General features: G+C 45.7%; 1 protein-coding gene across 1 annotated transcript in view; it reads left to right on the forward strand.

Annotated features, from left to right (window-relative positions):
* The first annotated feature begins 2,174 nt into the window (after positions 1-2,174).
* Positions 2,175-18,420, forward strand: part of LOC147701269 (IgGFc-binding protein-like) — a 90,133-nt gene continuing 73,887 nt past the window's right edge. The window contains exon 1 of the mRNA XM_086928607.1: positions 2,175-2,244. Coding sequence (XP_086784733.1) covers positions 2,193-2,244 — 52 coding nt within the window. The 5' untranslated portion in view covers positions 2,175-2,192. The remainder of the gene's footprint in view (positions 2,245-18,420) is intronic.

Raw genomic sequence — 18,420 nt, forward strand, 5'->3', positions numbered from 1 at the left:
GAAGCTGAGTGCATAGTTGTGAACTGGCATCGGAAACCTCCATCGAACTCAATGGAGAACTTCAGGAAGATGCCACTGCTGGAGAAGGTGGAAGTGTCCGGTGGGACCCAAAGGTGGATTTAAGCTGAGAAGTATCTGTTAGCAGAGGGGACAGAGTCTATGCAACTCAGGAGGGACCAGGAGGCACAGTAGACAAATGCCCACCAATGTCGGGTGTGGAAAGAGAGTTGACGGTGAACTTGGAGCTGCAGCTGTGTGGACCAGGAGATGCTGAGGAAGACCAGGAGCTGTTCACGTGCTGCCCCATGTCAGATGTCGAGAGTTGAGGAGCCGTTGTCCATCGGAAGCACCAACAAGCTTTGGCAACTGCATACAATGTAGATGGCACAAAAAGGTGCAGTGTCAGGATCAGCAAGGTCCAAGTGACTCACCATAAGCAGGGGAGACAAAGTAGGCGCTGACAACCAGGGAAGGCCACTTGAATAAAAGAAGACCCTCATAAGCACCCACAGGCTGGAGGCACTGGAGTCGCAAGAGGACTTCGAGCAACTCACCAAAGATGCAGGCCCACAGTGCAAGAGATGCAGTGAGGACAAAGATCTTGGTCTTAGGAGATAGTTGAGGTGGGGACAATTTGGAGCCCAAAGATCTTTGAGGAAGAGAGCCAACAAGCCTTTGTAATGACAAGTAAACGTGGTGCACAGGGGTTTGGTTCCTGCGATTCTGAAGAGGTAAACTGGCCTCAAACTTGATATGAAGACAGTACTGGCCTCAAGTGAGTGGGAGAACCACCACTTAGAATCCCAGGAGGAGCATATTAGATAGCTTGGTGGCGGTGCCTGCAGACGCAGAGAAGTGACTCCTTCATATCAAGGGAGATTCTTTCAGGTGTCTTTGATGTCCACATGCCTTTGAAGGTTCCTGTATGGAGCACAGGCACAGACGTTGCAGCAGACGAGCAAGGAGACAAGACCACGAGCAGCAGGAGTCTTCCCAGTTTCAGCCTCGGTGGCAGAGCAAAGTCCAGTGAAGGTCAGATTAGCAAGACGGTTGAAGATGAAGTGATATCATGATCTGAATCTTGTCCCACGATGAATCTAGGGACCCTCCCATAGGTAAGCCCATAAGTACCCTACGGAAAGGGTTGGGACGATTCAGGGGTTCCTCCCAGAGGAGGGGCTGGACAGTGAGGAGGATACTCCCATGTCCTTTGTCCAGTTTCACGCCAGAGCCAACGGCTCCCTGAACTGGTTTGAACTAGACTATGCTAGGAGGGCACCCAATGTGCCCTGCAAGCAGTCTCAGTGGCACTGGCAAATACCCCCATCCTGCCTCAATAACTTAAACCCCGTCTGGGAGGTGGTCACACCTCCCTGTGACAGGATATCTTTTGTTCTGCCTTCCCCTAAGCTTGATCTTGGCTCAGCAGCAGAAGGGCAGAAACATGTCTCTGGTCAGCAGCAGCCCTAGTTTTCTCTCTGGTTCTGGAAGACTGGTACCGGGAGCACTGAGGGCCTTTCGGAGGAGCTTCACAATGCATGTAATCATATCCCCCCACACATGTTTAATACGAAACATGACAGGGTTTTTTACAGCCTGTTTAGCAATATCATGGCGTAATGACGCATGGTCCCTCTATAGGTTATTTGGCTGATGCACTTATAGAAGCATGGACTCCATAGGTTACGGGGTGCCCCACTCACACATTCAGGATTGAAAGTGACCTAATGTTTTAAGTGCAGTGACCTCAGATAGGGAATCTTATATCTGTTGTAAGTGGTGCAAGCACCATCTTGCACATGCTTCAATGGCAGGCCTGTAGTTATAGTTTGAGAGGTCTCCCATAGGTGGCATAATACATGCTTCAGCCCATGGGGGACCCCTGGTGTACCTATGCCATGGGTACCTCAATGCCATATACTAGGGACTCATAAGGGTACACCAGTAGTATCCAATCTACTGAGACAACCAATTTAGGGGAGAAAGCACAGAGACGGGGGTCCTTATTAGCAGGATCCTAGTCAGACTAGTCAGAAACAGCATAGCACCAGGCAAAAATTGGGGGTAACCATGAAAGCAGATCCAACTTTTCAACACTCTGCATAACTTACATATACATAGAGCACTGTAACACTGCTCTATTCCTTACAGTCTGTGTTTTTTTTACTCCATGTAGGTGAGAGTAAAGCACCATGGCTTCTATGACTATTCTACAGCTGTGTACATTGACTTCGCTGCTATGTGGTGAGTATCAAGCCCATTTATGTGACCATCTTAGATGTTAGCCTTTACCTTGTTTCCTCATCCAAAGTCATCAGTATGATAAAAACTTACCTTTCTTATACTCCAGCAGAAAAACACAATTGACTCAAGATGGTGTATGTTTGTTCTGTTTTGAATTGGATTTCAGATAGAAGAATATCATAACAATGCTAAATATAATGTAGGAGGTTTTTGCTGGTCTTCTCCAACTCTGAAAGCCTGCATGTTTTCACCAGCAAAGGTCTCTTTTCAGACTGACATTCCGGATATCATTAGCAGAGCTACTACACACCATGGGAGGACTAGGAGCAGTGGATTCACCTTTACTTTCGAACAAGCTTCCAGAAAATATTTTTTTAGAGCAATATGTGTGTCCTAAAAAACATTATACCGTCTGGTTTGATACGCTGCTGAACCCACCCCAGACCTTCTTTTGGCAGTGTTGCCTACGTCCCACAACGCCATCCGGCTGGCTACATAGCGCCCTGCCATCTCCTTACCTCGAGGCAATCGAGCTGTGTCAAGCTCTCCCAATCCCCTCCTCTTCTTCCTCCCCAGTGCTCCAATCCAGCATATCATATCCACCACCAGGACAGATGCTGGGCCCCTGGTGCACACTCAACTGTCCCCTTCTCTGCCTCCCCGCTGCCAGACCACTGTGCTGTCATGCAGGCAAGACCTGTGGGCTCCTGTGCTCCCAGCCCGATTCCACGGACCAAAAGGCCTTAAAACCTTGGGGGGGCCCTGTCCTACTGCCCGTCCCTGTCCAACGATACTAATGGCATGTGCCAGGCAGCAGGGCCCGGGCTGCGGCCACCTTTCTTGCCCCTAAAGATGTGAAATGTACTTGAGAATGCTCTCTGTCTCCCTGCGCTGTGGTGTGGCTCTCTTTCCTAACCCCAGCTCTTACCAGCCAAATATAGCCCACCTGAGACATGAACCATTCCCCCAATAAGAGGGGTATACCTCCCCTTATTGGATGACCCCCAAAATACCTTTCACTTAGGAAGGATATGAAATATTCTAGGGCAGAGCCATCCTGGTTGTCTTTTGGCTCAACAGTATCAGGTCGGTAATGCGGTAATAATCAAATATCTGGAGCCAGGCTAAATAGGATGGAGTTTTATTCCTGTTTAGAGGGGGAACACTACAATTAGTGAGGCTGGCTTCTAACTTCGGACAGCCCCTACAGTTAATACTAGAATTCTACACCAACATTCCACAGTAAGACACAACGGAAGCACACAACACACCACTATGACAGCATATACTTATAGCATCACAGGTAAACGACCAAAAATTAAATGCAACAAAAAATATAGTAAGACATAAATATTAAAAATGATGTAAGGCATAATGTAAGGCGTGCCTTGATTCAAGGTAGGGCGATGGGTTTCCAATGTTGCACCAAGGCAATCCTCAGTAATGTGTATTTGCCTAACGCCTGCCTCTGACCAGTGTTAAGCACCTACGTTGCTGAAGGTCGCAAATAACCACTTAGCAAGGTGTTGCTCCATAACTTTAGAGAAACCAGGTAACAGCAAGATGGGTCTGTAGCTTTTCACAGCTCCCTGGTCAAAAGTAAGCTTTATTTTTAAAGAGATAGATGTTCCTTTCCTGCAAGGGCTAGGCACTAATAATACAACTACACAGGGCTGCCAGGTGTCAAGGTCATTAATTCAGCAATCTGTGGATCCAGGTTTTATCTTGAATATTGCATTCTTCACCTCTGCCTGAGCTATCAAAGTTGCGTAGCATTCACCCACCACCCCTCCTCCTCCATTTGTAGGTGACTGCATGTTCTGAGGACAGGCTTCAGTATAACCAGTTCGTCCTAAAGAGATAATGACCTAAGACTTTCAAATTATATTACGAGTGAATAACATTTCCAGGTTATGGCACTGATATAAGAAGACAAGCTTTATGAAAAGCAGCACCTCGTGAACAGGAACGTCCCCACCACCAAAAAGAGCTGTGATATGGACCTAGATAAAGGTGCATTTGTCTAGCTGCAGTCAAATTTTGTATTAACGCAGGTGGATTCTCTAGTCACTACATTCTTCTGAAAACTATTGTCTCTCCACTTTTGCTATGTGTCTATGATTAATTTTGTTGCAGCCCTTCGTTTAGGGGATTACGATTACCACTGATCTGCATTTTCCAGATTCATCGAGCAAGTAGTGCGGCTGCAAGGAGGGGTAGGACATTTCTGTAAAAGCTCAGTCATCCCCCTGTTATCTTGACAAAGGCATTGGTCAGAGTGGCACTCAGGTCCAACCTTCTCCACATCACACCTTATGTCATGTAAATTTAAACAGCACAGCTTATCACCCGGCAAGATATCCTTACCGTGTACCAGCTTGACTTTTCAGGCTGCATAACCACTGAGCCACTTTATAAAATGGTCATGAGATGATGATCAAACCTGACAACTGGCTAAATTGAGAGGCAAGTAATCATAGCTGGCAGGGCAATGATTAAAGCATAGATGTGCCACCCTATTTATAGGATTGTTGACACACTCAACAAAGTTAATATGTGTCAGATCAGAGGTAATCAGATGGCTCATAGATATGGACATTTTAATTTCTAAGCATCATAATTCTGGATGACCATTGGGTAATTTCATTCACCAAACTGAGAAATGTATGGAGCTAGTGTAATTTAGTATCTGAGACGGTAGGAGAAATATTGGTCTAAATTAAAAATTGAGAAGTCGGCAAATAATGATCTGTTGGCAAGGCTGAATTACGGTAACATTCTGTACTTGGGAGGGGATAAGGCTGCTTTAACCCCTTCGCTGCGAGGCTAATTCCCCCGCGGCGTGGGGGGGGTGGCCGTGCACGGCGCTGCGGTGCTCGTGTGCTGGTGACGAGCCTGGGCTCGTCATGAGCCCGTCCGCGCAATGGAATGCTCAGCACAGCGGGGGAATTATCCCCGCGGGTGAGCGTTCCACGGCTCATGACGAGCCCAGGCTCGTCACCAGCACACGAGCACCGTGCTGCATGACGAGCCTGGGCTCGTCATCAGCACAGAAGGGGTTAAGATGCCTTCAAGTGGTTTAAAACAGTCCTGCCAGGCTCCTGTTCCAACTAACAATATATGCCTGAGTACATGTTCTCCTCCGCGACCTACACTGGCTCACTGTAGACATGCATATCCTGTTTAAATCAATAAGCTTTATGCATAAAGCCAATTTGTGCACTGTTCTGCAATACCCTCAATAAATGGTGGCTCCCTATCAGCCTGCTTAGTTCGAGAAATTGTTCTTTCTTTACAATTCCCAGAATAAAACATGCTCGGGTGAGTGGTCACTCATTTTCCTACTTTGGTCCCAAGCTGTGGAATACCCTCCCTGAGTCCCTGCATAGTTGCACACCAATGACCGTTTTTTGCAGAAACCTGAAAACCTAGCTGCTGTAATTGCTATTTGTCTGTGCTGCCCTACCTGTTGTTAAAACGCTGGAAAACCCTCTTTGTGTAGCAATGTGCTATATACACGTATTTATTAATAATGGTATATTGTAGTGGGTAAGTCCCACAGGTACAGGTGTAGATAAGTAGACACCGTAGACCAATTCAGGTACTTGTAGTTGATGTTTATTAGCATAAGTAATGGTCAGGATAACAGCCCCATCAGGAACAGCCCACTGGCCGCTCAGCCCATCCTTAACTGACACTCTGATGCATCCAACATTCCACACAGACTTGGATTCCAATAAGAATGCACACACACAGGGCAGAGCAGCTGGATGCAAGTACATACACATTACATGAGAATACTACATTATCCTCTCCCTTTAATAATTTAAAACAAAAGAACAGAAGAGAAAACAAAGAGAAACTATGCACAAGAAAAATATACAACAACCAAGAAATCTGTGACCCAGGGATGAATATAAAAAGGCATCATGAGAGGGAAAACAGAAATCTAAATTATTAAAGACGGAAGAAAGCGAAAAGAAATAAATAAACAAACACCATCCTCCTCCTTCAATAATTAAAAAAAAAGAAAATAGAAAGAAATACTTAAATGGCTTACAAAAGCTCACAACATTTAGAAGAATTAAGGGGACAACAAGACCCCAAACAGATTCATAATGAGAAAAATAAACTAATGGAAATACTACTATCATGGAAAATACTACTAGCATTGGCAAAAAGTAACTAAATACGCCACACCTTTAGTAAGAAAACACTGTTGGACTAAAACCAACGTGCAAAACTATATGCGACTAAAAACCAAAAGTCACGACAAACAAAACCTCCTCACTAAAAAGAATAAAAATTCCAAGATAGAGAATACAAACTTCATGAGGTAGTGGGACTATAACCCACACCAAAATGAATAGCGATAATAAGGGAAAATGGGACTAGGAACCCACACCCATCCCAAGACAAGACAGGGATAACCTAATAATAAGAAGAATTAATGGGACTGAAACCCATACTTAAAATAGCGCGTAAACAAGGGAACATGGGACTTTGAACCCACACCCATCCCAAGACAAGACGGGGATAATCTAACTACATGAAAAGAACATGGGACTCAAACCCACACCGAAATGCAGCGCAAGAACATGGGTCATGGGACTAAAACCCACCCTAAAGAAAACTAGCGGGACTTGAAACCCACTTCACAGGGTAATGGGACTAATAACCCACTCCAAAAGTCATGGGACTGAAAACCCACTCCTTAAAGTAGCAATAACCTATAGAGAAAACATGATGCCAACTGGCATACAGGGATAATGGGACTTAAAACCCACTCCCACACTAGGAAAAATATAACAAGTTTTCTAATAGGAAATAGGACTAAAATAGCCCATTCCCAAAGCCCAGAAAAACAACTAGTGAACACCATTAACTAAGTAGGCATGCTGTCAAACCAGATAAAACTGTAAAGTATTCTTTTACATAAGAAAACATTTCATCAATAACTTTAAAATGAGGCGTGAAACCATTTTAAGACATAAGATGGCAGTGTAACATAGATCTTAGCATTGAGTGCAGAAAAATGTGTAGATGAAAGCACACTAAAACGAACTTTTGCAGAGCCTCGCTATTTTTCTGTTTAAAGAAAAAAAATGTCACTGAAGTGCCATCCACATAAATAAAAAAGTATGCGTGAGCCATATGCGTGAGCCAATTTATGAAATGAACACACCGGATACACACCCAAGTTTTTCCTCGTCGCCAAAATGTAGTGGGTAAGTCCCACAGGTACAGGTGAAGATAAGTAGACACCGTAGACCAATTCAGGTACTTGTAGTTGATGTTTATTAGCATAAGTAATGGTCAGGATAACAGCCCCATCTGAGGAGTTGAACTGTCTCCCAGCAATGATTCAGTGAATAGAAACTTTAATCCACAGTGAAGGACCCTGGGCCCAAGCTTTCAATTCAATCTAATGTCAGATCCTCTATGGTTCTTTTTGGCAGCAGGAAAGCATAAAGGGAACATAAGCTCATAAATCACTGGAATAGCAATGTAACACAAACAGTTACACAAGAACCCAAATCCACAACCAGTTGAAAGTTAGTTTATTACAAATTCAAAAATAGCTAGACATACTCAACCTTAGCATGAGAGTTCTAAAAATACAAGGGAAACAAATGAAAGCCAAACCTCCTGAAAAAAGCATTTACAATGCAATGGTTTCGCCTTTGGAAAAGTTTGAGCTATTGGCATTGTAAATGACAAAATTTGTATTTATGTGTTGGTTTTGAAAACATATAAATAAATGGCATTGTCATTTACATTGCCATTAGCTTAATATCTCGCAAATGTGAAACCTATTGTCTGAGCAGGAAGGACCGTGATGAGGAAAGGAGTGACAGAGTAAAAAAAAAAACTTGTGATAAGTATTCCCAACATTTACAGTTCAGCTTATCTAGTTTCATTTGATCTGAGAACCCAGTGTGAGAAAGTATGTTTTCTGTGTGATAAAAAAAAGACTGCGAATGCCAAAGGCAGATAGATTTCTATATTACCCCAGATGCAACCTGTCATAATGTAGTGTGAGCTGTTGAATGTGAATTTTGTGTGTTCAGCAAAATGTGGGCATATAGACTGGGTATTTTTCATTTTTCCAAATGTGTGCTTTCACAGCCAGTATTCATTGCTTCGTTGTTAGCTGCATAAAACAGAATAAGCTCAATGGAAAAACATTGCGTATCCTGAAAATCTGAAGATACAAGCTGACATGCCCTCTCTATACTCTGCATTGCTGTTGTGTGTATTAAGGTGAACAGCCTCCCGCTGCGTGGCCTGTCCCTGCATTGCTGCCTGCTAGCCTACTTCCAGACAACCTTCTGAAATGCCCCATTTCTCCGGTTCGCGCTTTTAATTATTAAAGGCTAATTTATACATAATTTATGAATGTGACTGCCTGAGGCGGAGACGCAGGGCTCTAATTAACAGAGACCAGGGTTCAGCGAGCAGTCGCGTTTAAAAGGGTCACTTTACATCGCATCTCGTTTCTTTTCTTTGTAACACAAGATTTCTTTCTTGGCCTCAAAGTGAAGCTTTGCTTTTTGTGCCAGTGCTTTCAGACGACCCCCAGAGAGCAAACACAGTCTCAGCCTTTTACGTTTTTACCTGACTGAAGGAGCAGCCCCAGCGCAGATTGGGTGACATCCTGGAAGAAAACCAATGATTTAACCGTCCTTGCAGGATGTTCCTGCCAACGAGAAGAGAGTTTTGTGGATAGTGCCAGGAAAGAACGCTTGCACTGTGACAAGAACGTCAAAGTAACCTTTACTAAGGGGAAGCAGATGTGGGTGTGCTCTGGTTAGTATTGTTTCCCAGTTGAGCGTTTAGTCTCATTTTTTCCGTGCACCCACTCTACCAGCATTCGTCCTTCGGCCAGGGAATGTAAGCATTGAGGAATTCTGCAGGAGTTTCCATGCTGGTGTTTGTTTCATCTTCCTGCCTTCTGGTTTCTGCCATTTCTGCCGGCTGTGGTTGGTACTTAAGGGGGCCAGTGACCTGTGTATGCAAAACCCGGAAGCTGTGCGTGTACTGACCATAGGGACGAGGGCGGCAGCTGTAATGCGAGATTGTTTAGGTTTTTTTCTCTGTCATTGAAATGCTCACTTTATGAGTGAAAGGTACTGTGAAAGTAAACCCATGAGGGCTCCATTCACAATGCTGTTTACATGTGAACGGCCAACATTTATGCGCAGGTAGCATTTTACGAGTGGAAAACTACTTAGTTTGACCATTGAAAAAGCGTTTCACTCTTGTACAGTGTACAACGATTAATTAACAAATAATTTTTTTCTGTGTAGCATACACTCCACCGGAGTCAAACGTTGCAGAACTGCAATGCCCTGAAAGTTTGAGCGCATCTGAGAGGCATACAGGTCAACATTTTCCAAGTGAAAGTGGAAGATTGGGGGGAAAATCGGGAAATGCATTTAGCGGGAGGGGGGCGGGTTAATGGGCACACAGACAGCGGGAGGGGGGCGGGACGGTCATCAGAGAAGCATTCAGGCCAACATTTTCCAAGTGAAAGTGGAAGATTGGGGGGAAAATCAGGAAATGCATTTAGCGGGAGGAGGGCGGGTTAACGGGGAATCCGAGAAGCATACAGGCCAACATTTTCCAAGTGACAAATGAGGCAGCGGCGGCCACATCCTGCAGCTGTCACCACCCAAGCACAGCCCTCGGAGGGTTCCCAAGTTCCTTCCTCATGCCTTGCAGCCTTGCAGCCTTACCGATCTTAATCCGGACGCTCTGGAACACCCGCAGCCCCTCGTCCTCCCCCGCCATGCCGATGCCCCTGGTCTACAGCTGCAGCAGCTGTTCTCCTCCGGTCCAGCCGTGGCTGCTCCCATGCGCGCGCGCCGCCCGCAAACACACCCTGAGCTCGCGGCAACAGACGGCTCCAGCAGCGGCGGCGGCGCTCGCGCCACGGCCCCAGCGCTCACCCACCGGGCTACTCCCCACACACGCCCATTGACTAACGAGGGGAGGGGAAGGGACAGCGGGAGGGGGGAAGGCACACGGACAGCGGGAGGGGGGATGGCCTCACGGACAGCAGGAGGGGGGACAGGCTCACGGACAGTGGGAGGGGGGCGGGTTAACGGGCACACGGACAACGGGAGGGGTGCGGGAACTGGCAAACGGACAGCGGGAGGGAGGGCGGGAACGGACAGCGGGACATAGCGCAACCTACCACTGCAAACAACACTTCCAAAATGGCGAAAATAAAGCGTTAAAAAAAATGAATAACCACCGCCCACCGCCGCATGACGATCGCAAGGGGGCGGGATGAGTAAAAATGGCCGGAACGCCCACGAATCTGCTCTGGCAATGACGGACAGATCTCTCTTCCAATGGCTAGCCTCCATTTAAGGCGGGACCAAAGCCAGTACTGTTCTAACATTAGATTTCGCCTGCGCGAACGCTGCTGCGCAGCGGACGCCAGGTGAAACCTAAAAAATCACTAGATGGAGCATGAAAAGAACAAGAAGCTCACTTAAAATTATGCATGAGAGGGTCCCTGACAATCTAATACATTCGGGGGAAACCAGGGAGAGAAACAACAGTAAACGCTAGTCTACTCCTTTTCTAGTTATTTATACAGTTAAAAAACGATTTTGTTGCTATTCTTCATTGTCTAAACTTCTCAATATACCTCAAGGTATTGTAATACCTGTCATGAAGCATTTCTAATCTTTGATCCTTCTCTCTCTGATCTCTTATACCCCTTGTATCCTCTCACCATTCGAATCAAAACAAAGACACAGATAAAGAAAATTAATATAGTCCGTACAATGTATCTGAATAATCCATTTCCCAAGTTTGCAAACCACTGTACAACTGCACAGAATCCCTGTCCTACTTTGTCCCAAACACCTTCAGTAGCTAGGCCTGTCAATTCCTGATGTAAGTCAGTTATGTTACTAATGTACTTCTGGAAATCTTTACTCCTGACAGGAATATAAGTACAGCACTGTTGGACCTTCAGCATTCACAAAATACACAAAAGAAGGTCCCTGACAATATAATAAATAATAGGGTGGAACCAGGGAGAGAAACAACAGTAAACGCTAATCTACTCATTTTCTAGTTATTTATAAAGTTCTGTAATGAGTCAAAAATAAAAAATGTGCCACAGAAATATAGTTTACTTCATTTACTATCAAAAATATAATTTTTTCTTTTCTGTAAATACTCTCAACACGTAAATATGTGCAATAAATGTGACATTAAATAGTCCTGTATGAAATTCATACAATACATAGGAGCCCTAATCTAGTAAAGAAAGAACCATACAAATTCGGTACATGGCTCCACAAATAACAAAAGAAAAACACGAAAAGAACATATAATGTGAAAAAACAGGTAACAGTATCACAATAGACTCCAATCAGGAGCACAATTACGAATTACACACAATATACATAAACAATGAAGATGCGCATCTTTGATAATAAATGAAGTAAACTATATTTCTGTGGGACTTTTTTTATTTTTGATTCATTACAGAACTTTAAAAATAACTAGATGATTGGTAGATTGGAGGACCTTCAGCATTCAACAGACTCTGCTTTCTTTTCCGAGCAAAACTTCTAGAACATGTTGGTTCTGCATCACCATAGCCTGATCAAAACGATCTCGCTATCCATAAGCAATAGAGAGCTGGCAGAGTCTGTGCATATTTTATAGACTATGATAGAAAATGTCCTAATCTTGATATAATTTAACAACACTCCCAAACTGGGTTCCATAGCTCCAAAAATGTCTCCAATTCTCCATTTGGTACATTTTTGGGAATACCACAGCCAGGTAAAAACTACCATACCACTTACTAGGCAACCTCAAATACCCCTTCTTCCCACACACAAAATAGACTCCTGGAGAAGCATTTACATTATAATCGAAAAACATTTTCCATGGACCATAAACCAGAAAGGTGTGATCACACTCACTCTCCTCCACAAACATAGAGCAATACTCACTTCTAGCTTGCTTGCCAATCTAAAGATAGTGGTCCTTAATTCTCTTTTGCTCGATGATCGTACTGCTGCTTCGTCCAATCCGGAACTTTGTTAGGCCCTTCCCCCACCACAACTCTAAACGTGTCTTCTACTTGATCTATGAATTTCTTCTCTACTTGTAGGGCCCGCTTCACAGAACTAACTTAAGACAAAATCCTAAACTGACTACCATTTTGGTATTCACAGAAGGCACTTACTCATTTTGGTATTCACAGAAGGCACTTACTCACTGATGAGTAGGTGATGTCTGTGAATACCAAAATGAGTAACTTACTCATTTTGAGTGAAAACCATTACAGTTCAACTTCAGTTGGAAAAGAGAGCAGCCACAAATCACCAAAGTGCAGTTTGTTGGACATCATAATATGGACATGATAACATTAGATGCCTGCAGTTGAAGGCAGATAATGATCATGGATAAGTAACTTCTCAAGAAAGTCAATTTAGATTTTTCACAGCCTGGTGGACATAAATTCTGGATTTTATTAAAGACACAGAGGCTAAAGTTATGCAAATCACCTTTATCGCCAGTTCACAGCTGCAGCAATTGAAGAATATAGAACTTCAACAACATTCTAAGAAGGTATAAATTCCCACACATGCAGTCTACTCCCTTCTTTGGTGTTGTGAATAAGATAACTTGTAATAAATGTAATTTTCAAACGTAAATACCATCTGTGGCCTCTTTAACCCCACTACGAAAGGTATCAATGTATGGGATAATCTTAGCCTCTGTGTCTTCAATAAAATCCAGATCTTCTACCCACCGGGCTGTGAAACATTATGCAAGTTTAAAGTGCATTTATCACAGTATCAACTGTGCTTGCAACAGGTCTAAAATAACTTTTAAACATATTTTCATTAGACCAATCTGCAGCCCTAAGGATATGTTGCGGACCTCACTCCAAGATGAAAGCTTTGGAAGATGAAGCACCCCTAAGAGATTTTGCTTCAAACATATTGATATCCACGCCGGCTTCTTTCATTACCTTCTTCAACCATCTTGCTAAGGTGGGGTTAGAAAAATTTCTAAGAGGCCCTCTATGGGATATTAACATTTGTTCTGTATTCCCTCTCAGTCCTCCTTTCATACTTCAGCAAGCATTTCACTACGCAACGTCTTTTGGATTGAAAACAGAAGTGGGCAAGGTCTTTGTTCAAATAAAAGCAAACCCCGTCAGGTTGATAGGCCAAACTGGTGATCGCTAATACCTTCACATCTAAAGTCCGTCTAAACGATACCAGGCAAAATAAGACAGTAATCTTATGAGACATACATTTCAGGGATAGGCCTGAATTCTCACCCCAATTCACTTTCACCTGTCGAACAACTCTGACATCCCATAATGCAGTGTATTTTGCAGTAGGTGGGTGTAGTACCAGCATATTTCACATTATTTTCTTAGTCAATAAGCTCTGACCCACAGAGACTCCGTCCAGCAAACAATGATCTGTAAACATTAACTGTTCTATAGGAGAATTCTGACATGAACAATTCTGATAAATAATTGCCACATGTACTAAATCAGTTGAAAGTGGATTGTAATTCTGTCAAATACATAAACAAACCCATTTCTCCCATGCCAGTTCATATGCTTTCCTTGTGTCAGGTGCCCATGACTCAAATAGGAGTGTGAAAGCATCTGCCGAAATCCCTGGGATCTGCCACTGTCTCCTGAAATCCTCTAGGCCATCAGCATCAGTAATCCTTGCTCTACAAAAGGGTGTGGCTCTCCTTCTGGACCTATAGTTATTTCTCTGAAAGTCGGAATTAAGATTGGTAAATCTATGCTAATTTCTAGCAGGATTGGGAACCAGGCCTGTGACCTACAAAGAGGTGTTATTACTACCTTGATCTCTCTGTTCCTGCATATGTGTTAGTCTTGGTATTATGGCAAATAGAGGGCAAGCATAAGGTGCTAAACCCTTCAAATTTTGAAGAAGGCATCCTCTCCTCAGTCTTGAGAGTTTGGCCTCCAGTTGAAACTTTTGACAGTTGTGTGCCCAGTCTGTCTAAAGGGAAATCCCCCCCAAAGGCCCCTGTTCTCATCTGAATATTGAGAAAAATGTCCCTGTTCAACTTTCAATTGCTTTGCAGGGCCCACAACTTTTCTTGTGGTGGTCCTAGGAAGATGGGACCACCACTGAATCGTTCAGCATGATAAGCTCTTTGAGGTCAAGGTGTCTGCTTGGTCCTCCCCCTAGGTTAGGGGGGACCCCAAAATCATCACCTCTCTCATTGTCTGATATTTTTCAAAGCTCACTTTTGTGAATTGGTTACTTGCTTTTTAGCATATAAAGGTTAAGTTGCTTCATCAAAGTGTGTGGGTGCAGTTTTTTGCAAGAATTCTGTGTTTTCAATGTAATGCGTAGTTAGCAAATCTCTGCAACCTCCACTAGCGGAGGAGCGGAGTTCATTGCCCACGGGTAATATTTGGCCAATTTTGAAGTCATCGCTGAAGAGTAATCCCTGGGAGGCAGACCCTCATTCAATACTGGCCGGTTCAACCCATTTTGGGTCAATTTGTAGTACAATGTTCTTTCGCCACTCATTTGAGATCATGGCATTTGTATTCCCTAGGAGGCAAATTGCTCTCTGTACCCATTGGTACAGCTCCTTAGGGCCAATGAGGGTGTTTTCAAGATAAACTACCTCAGCCATCTCAAAATTGTTGTCAAAGGACCAGTTATCTCAAGAAGATGGCCTTAGAATACCTTTAGCCCACCCTTGGCGATGAACGCCACCACCTTCACATTTAGTTCTGGGCACGATGTAACCTTGTCCGGGAGGGTTTTGGCACTACAATCTCAGATAAGCCTACCTTGGAGACAAACGTGTTTAATGAGGAGTGGTTAAAACATGTTTTCCTCAAAGGGATCTACAATGCCCATTTTAGAGCCAGAGGCCTAAGAGGCCCTGTTAGCCATTCCCAAATTGCTAATGGCTATCTCCTCAATATCTGTGACAAAATCTGAGGAATAGGACTGGTTAATTTCGTCCTCCAAACCTTCATCACTGTCGTTGGGGATGGGAATTTCCAGGCCTTTCTATTGCCCATCTGTAGTGCCCAAGGCACCGCTCATGTCACTGCCTATGCGTGATGTCATTTTGTTTGAGGCTTTGGCCTTTTTTACTTCTTTAGGCAGGCTTCCCCCTGCAGCCCTCTTTAACTGTCCCATCTGTTCCTTAGGGGTTTCCTGCACCAGCAGCTGGCCATCCTTTCTTTGAGAGAACTGCCAATTTTTTTACTAATTGTCTCATCCAGCGACCCCTTTACCTTAACCAGGGCCTTGATTATAAGCCCCTTGAAACTATCCTCCAAAGTGTTTCCCACAGGTTCAAGGAACATGATCAATGAGTAAGTAATTACCAAATTACTAAAGCCATGAGAAAAAAAAACAGCTATTCCCACAATTGGTTGGACTACAACAGCCAGAATTCAATTACATTGTCCAACAAGGTCAATTCAATTCAAGAACCAGGCCCGGACGGCATTCCTCCTGATCTCTACAAATCAGATCCAAAGTTTTGGGCCACAATTCTCACAGCAGTGGGAAATGCCGCAGCAGTAAAGGCTTGACCAGCCTCGTGGGGACTTTCAACAATAGTACCCGTATTTAAAAAGGGGGATCGATACTGCACAATAAACTATAGGCTTATCTCCCTCATAGATTCCATTGTAAAAGTCCTAGGGGGTGTTATCTTGAAGAGGCTGACTACATGGACAGAGGAGAAAGCGATTATCTCCGACATCAAGTATGGGTTCCGCGCAGGACACTCTACAATGGCCCAATGCCTTAACCTCTATCTAATCCTGGGTAAATACACCATTGCACGATCGGGAACTGTCTATATGGCCTTCATGGACCTTTCGTCGGCCTTTGACTGTGTCAACCAGGGAAAGTTGTGGCAGTCCATGAAGGCCATGGGGGTAGAGCAACAACTGGTGAATTTCCTAAAAGATTTACATAGTGACACAAAGGCTAATGTCAGATATACCAGGGATCTAAAGGTTACACAAAGCTTTAGAACTAGACAGGGGGTCAGGCAAGGGTGCATCCTGGCCCCCTTTCTTTTTAACCTATATGTCAATGACCTTGAAGAACACCTGGTTAAGACAGGGGCGGATTACCCGTACGTGGGACGACGGGGATTGCCCGTCTTACTGTATGCCGACGATGCCGTTCTCCTAGCCCATACCCCCAAAGGGCTACAAACATTACTGGAAGCCTTTCATGGATTCATGTTAACTCAAGACTTACAAATAAACAACACAAAATCCTACGTGCTGCAGGTGGGGAAGGGAGCTAAAAAACAGTACCCATTTAGGGTAAATGGTATCAGGGTGCCCACATGTACTACCTTTTCTTACCTGGGGGTCCTTTTAGATCAACAGTTGAACTGGGTTGCACTTATGAACAGGAAAAGGGGAGAAGTAGCCAGGGCGAACGTCGCGCTCTTTGATTTTGCATCTAGAATGGGCAACAGACCAGTGGCGGCCATATTAAAGGTATATCGCTCAAAGAGCACCGCAATAGCTACCTATGGGAGTGAACTCTGGGGATACAGTAATCACGAGGGCCTCCAGGTTGCTGAAAACAAAATGTTAAAACAACTCTTGTGCGTCCCACAGGGAACCCTGAACACATCAGTGCACAAAGAAACCGGCATGCCCTTCATTAGTGAAACCCTTGTAGAACTTGTAGGACACCCCCGCGCCGCACGGCCACCAGCTGCTGCGTGTGCCCCCTCCGCCTTCTGCCTCGCTGCCTCGCTGCCCGGCTGCTGCCGCTGGACCACGCCCCCTCCCTCGAGCGACGCGGTCCGTGGTAGCTCCTGTGCGCCGCTTCTCTCCCTGTTCCCTTCTGTCGTCTCTGTTAGCCTTTCTTAGAGCTGTACTTCTGTATTTTGGGTAAATTGTCCTTTTGTATTGTTGTTCAAATTGTTTCGTTGCAGTCTTTTTGTCCCTCGGTTCCCTCCCCGCTCCCCGCTTCCCGCCACCGCCACTAAGCCCCGCCCCTTTTGCCTTCTGTATCCCTCCCCGCTCCCGCCTCCCAGCTGCCCCGCCCACCCGCGCACTTCGCCATATATGGCGACCGTGCGAACGCGCAGCGGTCACGCGCAGCGGGCGCGCCGATTGTGCGCCGAAGGCGCGCCAAAGGTAAGCCCTTCTGCGCCCGTCCGCGACCGGATCGCGACCAGCGCCAGGACCCCTGGCCCACGAAGACCCCGACCGACCCGCCCTGACGTACTCCGCCGCCACCCTCATCGCACTCAACACCGGCCGATTCCCAGGATGCCACCAAGCCACACCACGACGCACCCACGGACCCTTCAGCTGCCACGCCTGCAAGTTCACCTGCATCCGGACATGCCTCGCACCAGCACCCGCCAAGTCGAACACCAGCAGCACCCACCTCAAGTGCATCCTGCTCAACACCCGCTCCGTCCACAGACACGCCATCGAACTCTGGAACCTCCTAGACGCCACAGCCCCTGACGTTGCCTTCCTCACAGAGACCTGGATGAACGCCTCTTCAGCTCCCGACATCGCCATCGCCATCCCAGAGGGCTACAAGATCGTCCGGAGGGACCGCACCGCCAACCTGATGGGAGGAGGCATCGCCATCATCCACAGGAACACCATCCGTCTCACGACCAGCACCGACAACACCCTGACCACCGCCGAACACCTGCATTTCCAGATCCACACCGACCCGAACACCACCCTCAGAGGCACCCTGATCTACCGACCCCCGGGAACACGCACACAATTCAGCGAGGACATCGCCGACTTCGTCAGCCCGCATGCCCTCCCCTCCGCTGACTACATCCTCCTGGGGGACCTCAACTTCCACCTGGAGAACAACAACGACCGCAACACCAGCACCCTGCTCGACAACCTCGCCAATTTTGGACTCAAGCAGCTGGTGTCCACCCCCACCCACCTCGCCGGACACACTCTCGATGCAGTCTTCTCTTCCAGCACAGACATCGACTTCAGCCACGCCACAGAGCTTCAATGGACGGACCACAGCTGCGTCCACTTCACCTTCAAGAGAACGACGACCCACCACCACCAGCAACAGGCCGCCCGCAGAAGCTGGAACAAGATCACAGCAGACCAGCTCGCCACCTCCCTGAGCA

Source organism: Lissotriton vulgaris, chromosome 7 (assembly GCF_964263255.1).
Source record: "Lissotriton vulgaris chromosome 7, aLisVul1.2, whole genome shotgun sequence".
In the NCBI taxonomy this organism is placed as follows: domain Eukaryota; kingdom Metazoa; phylum Chordata; class Amphibia; order Caudata; family Salamandridae; genus Lissotriton; species Lissotriton vulgaris.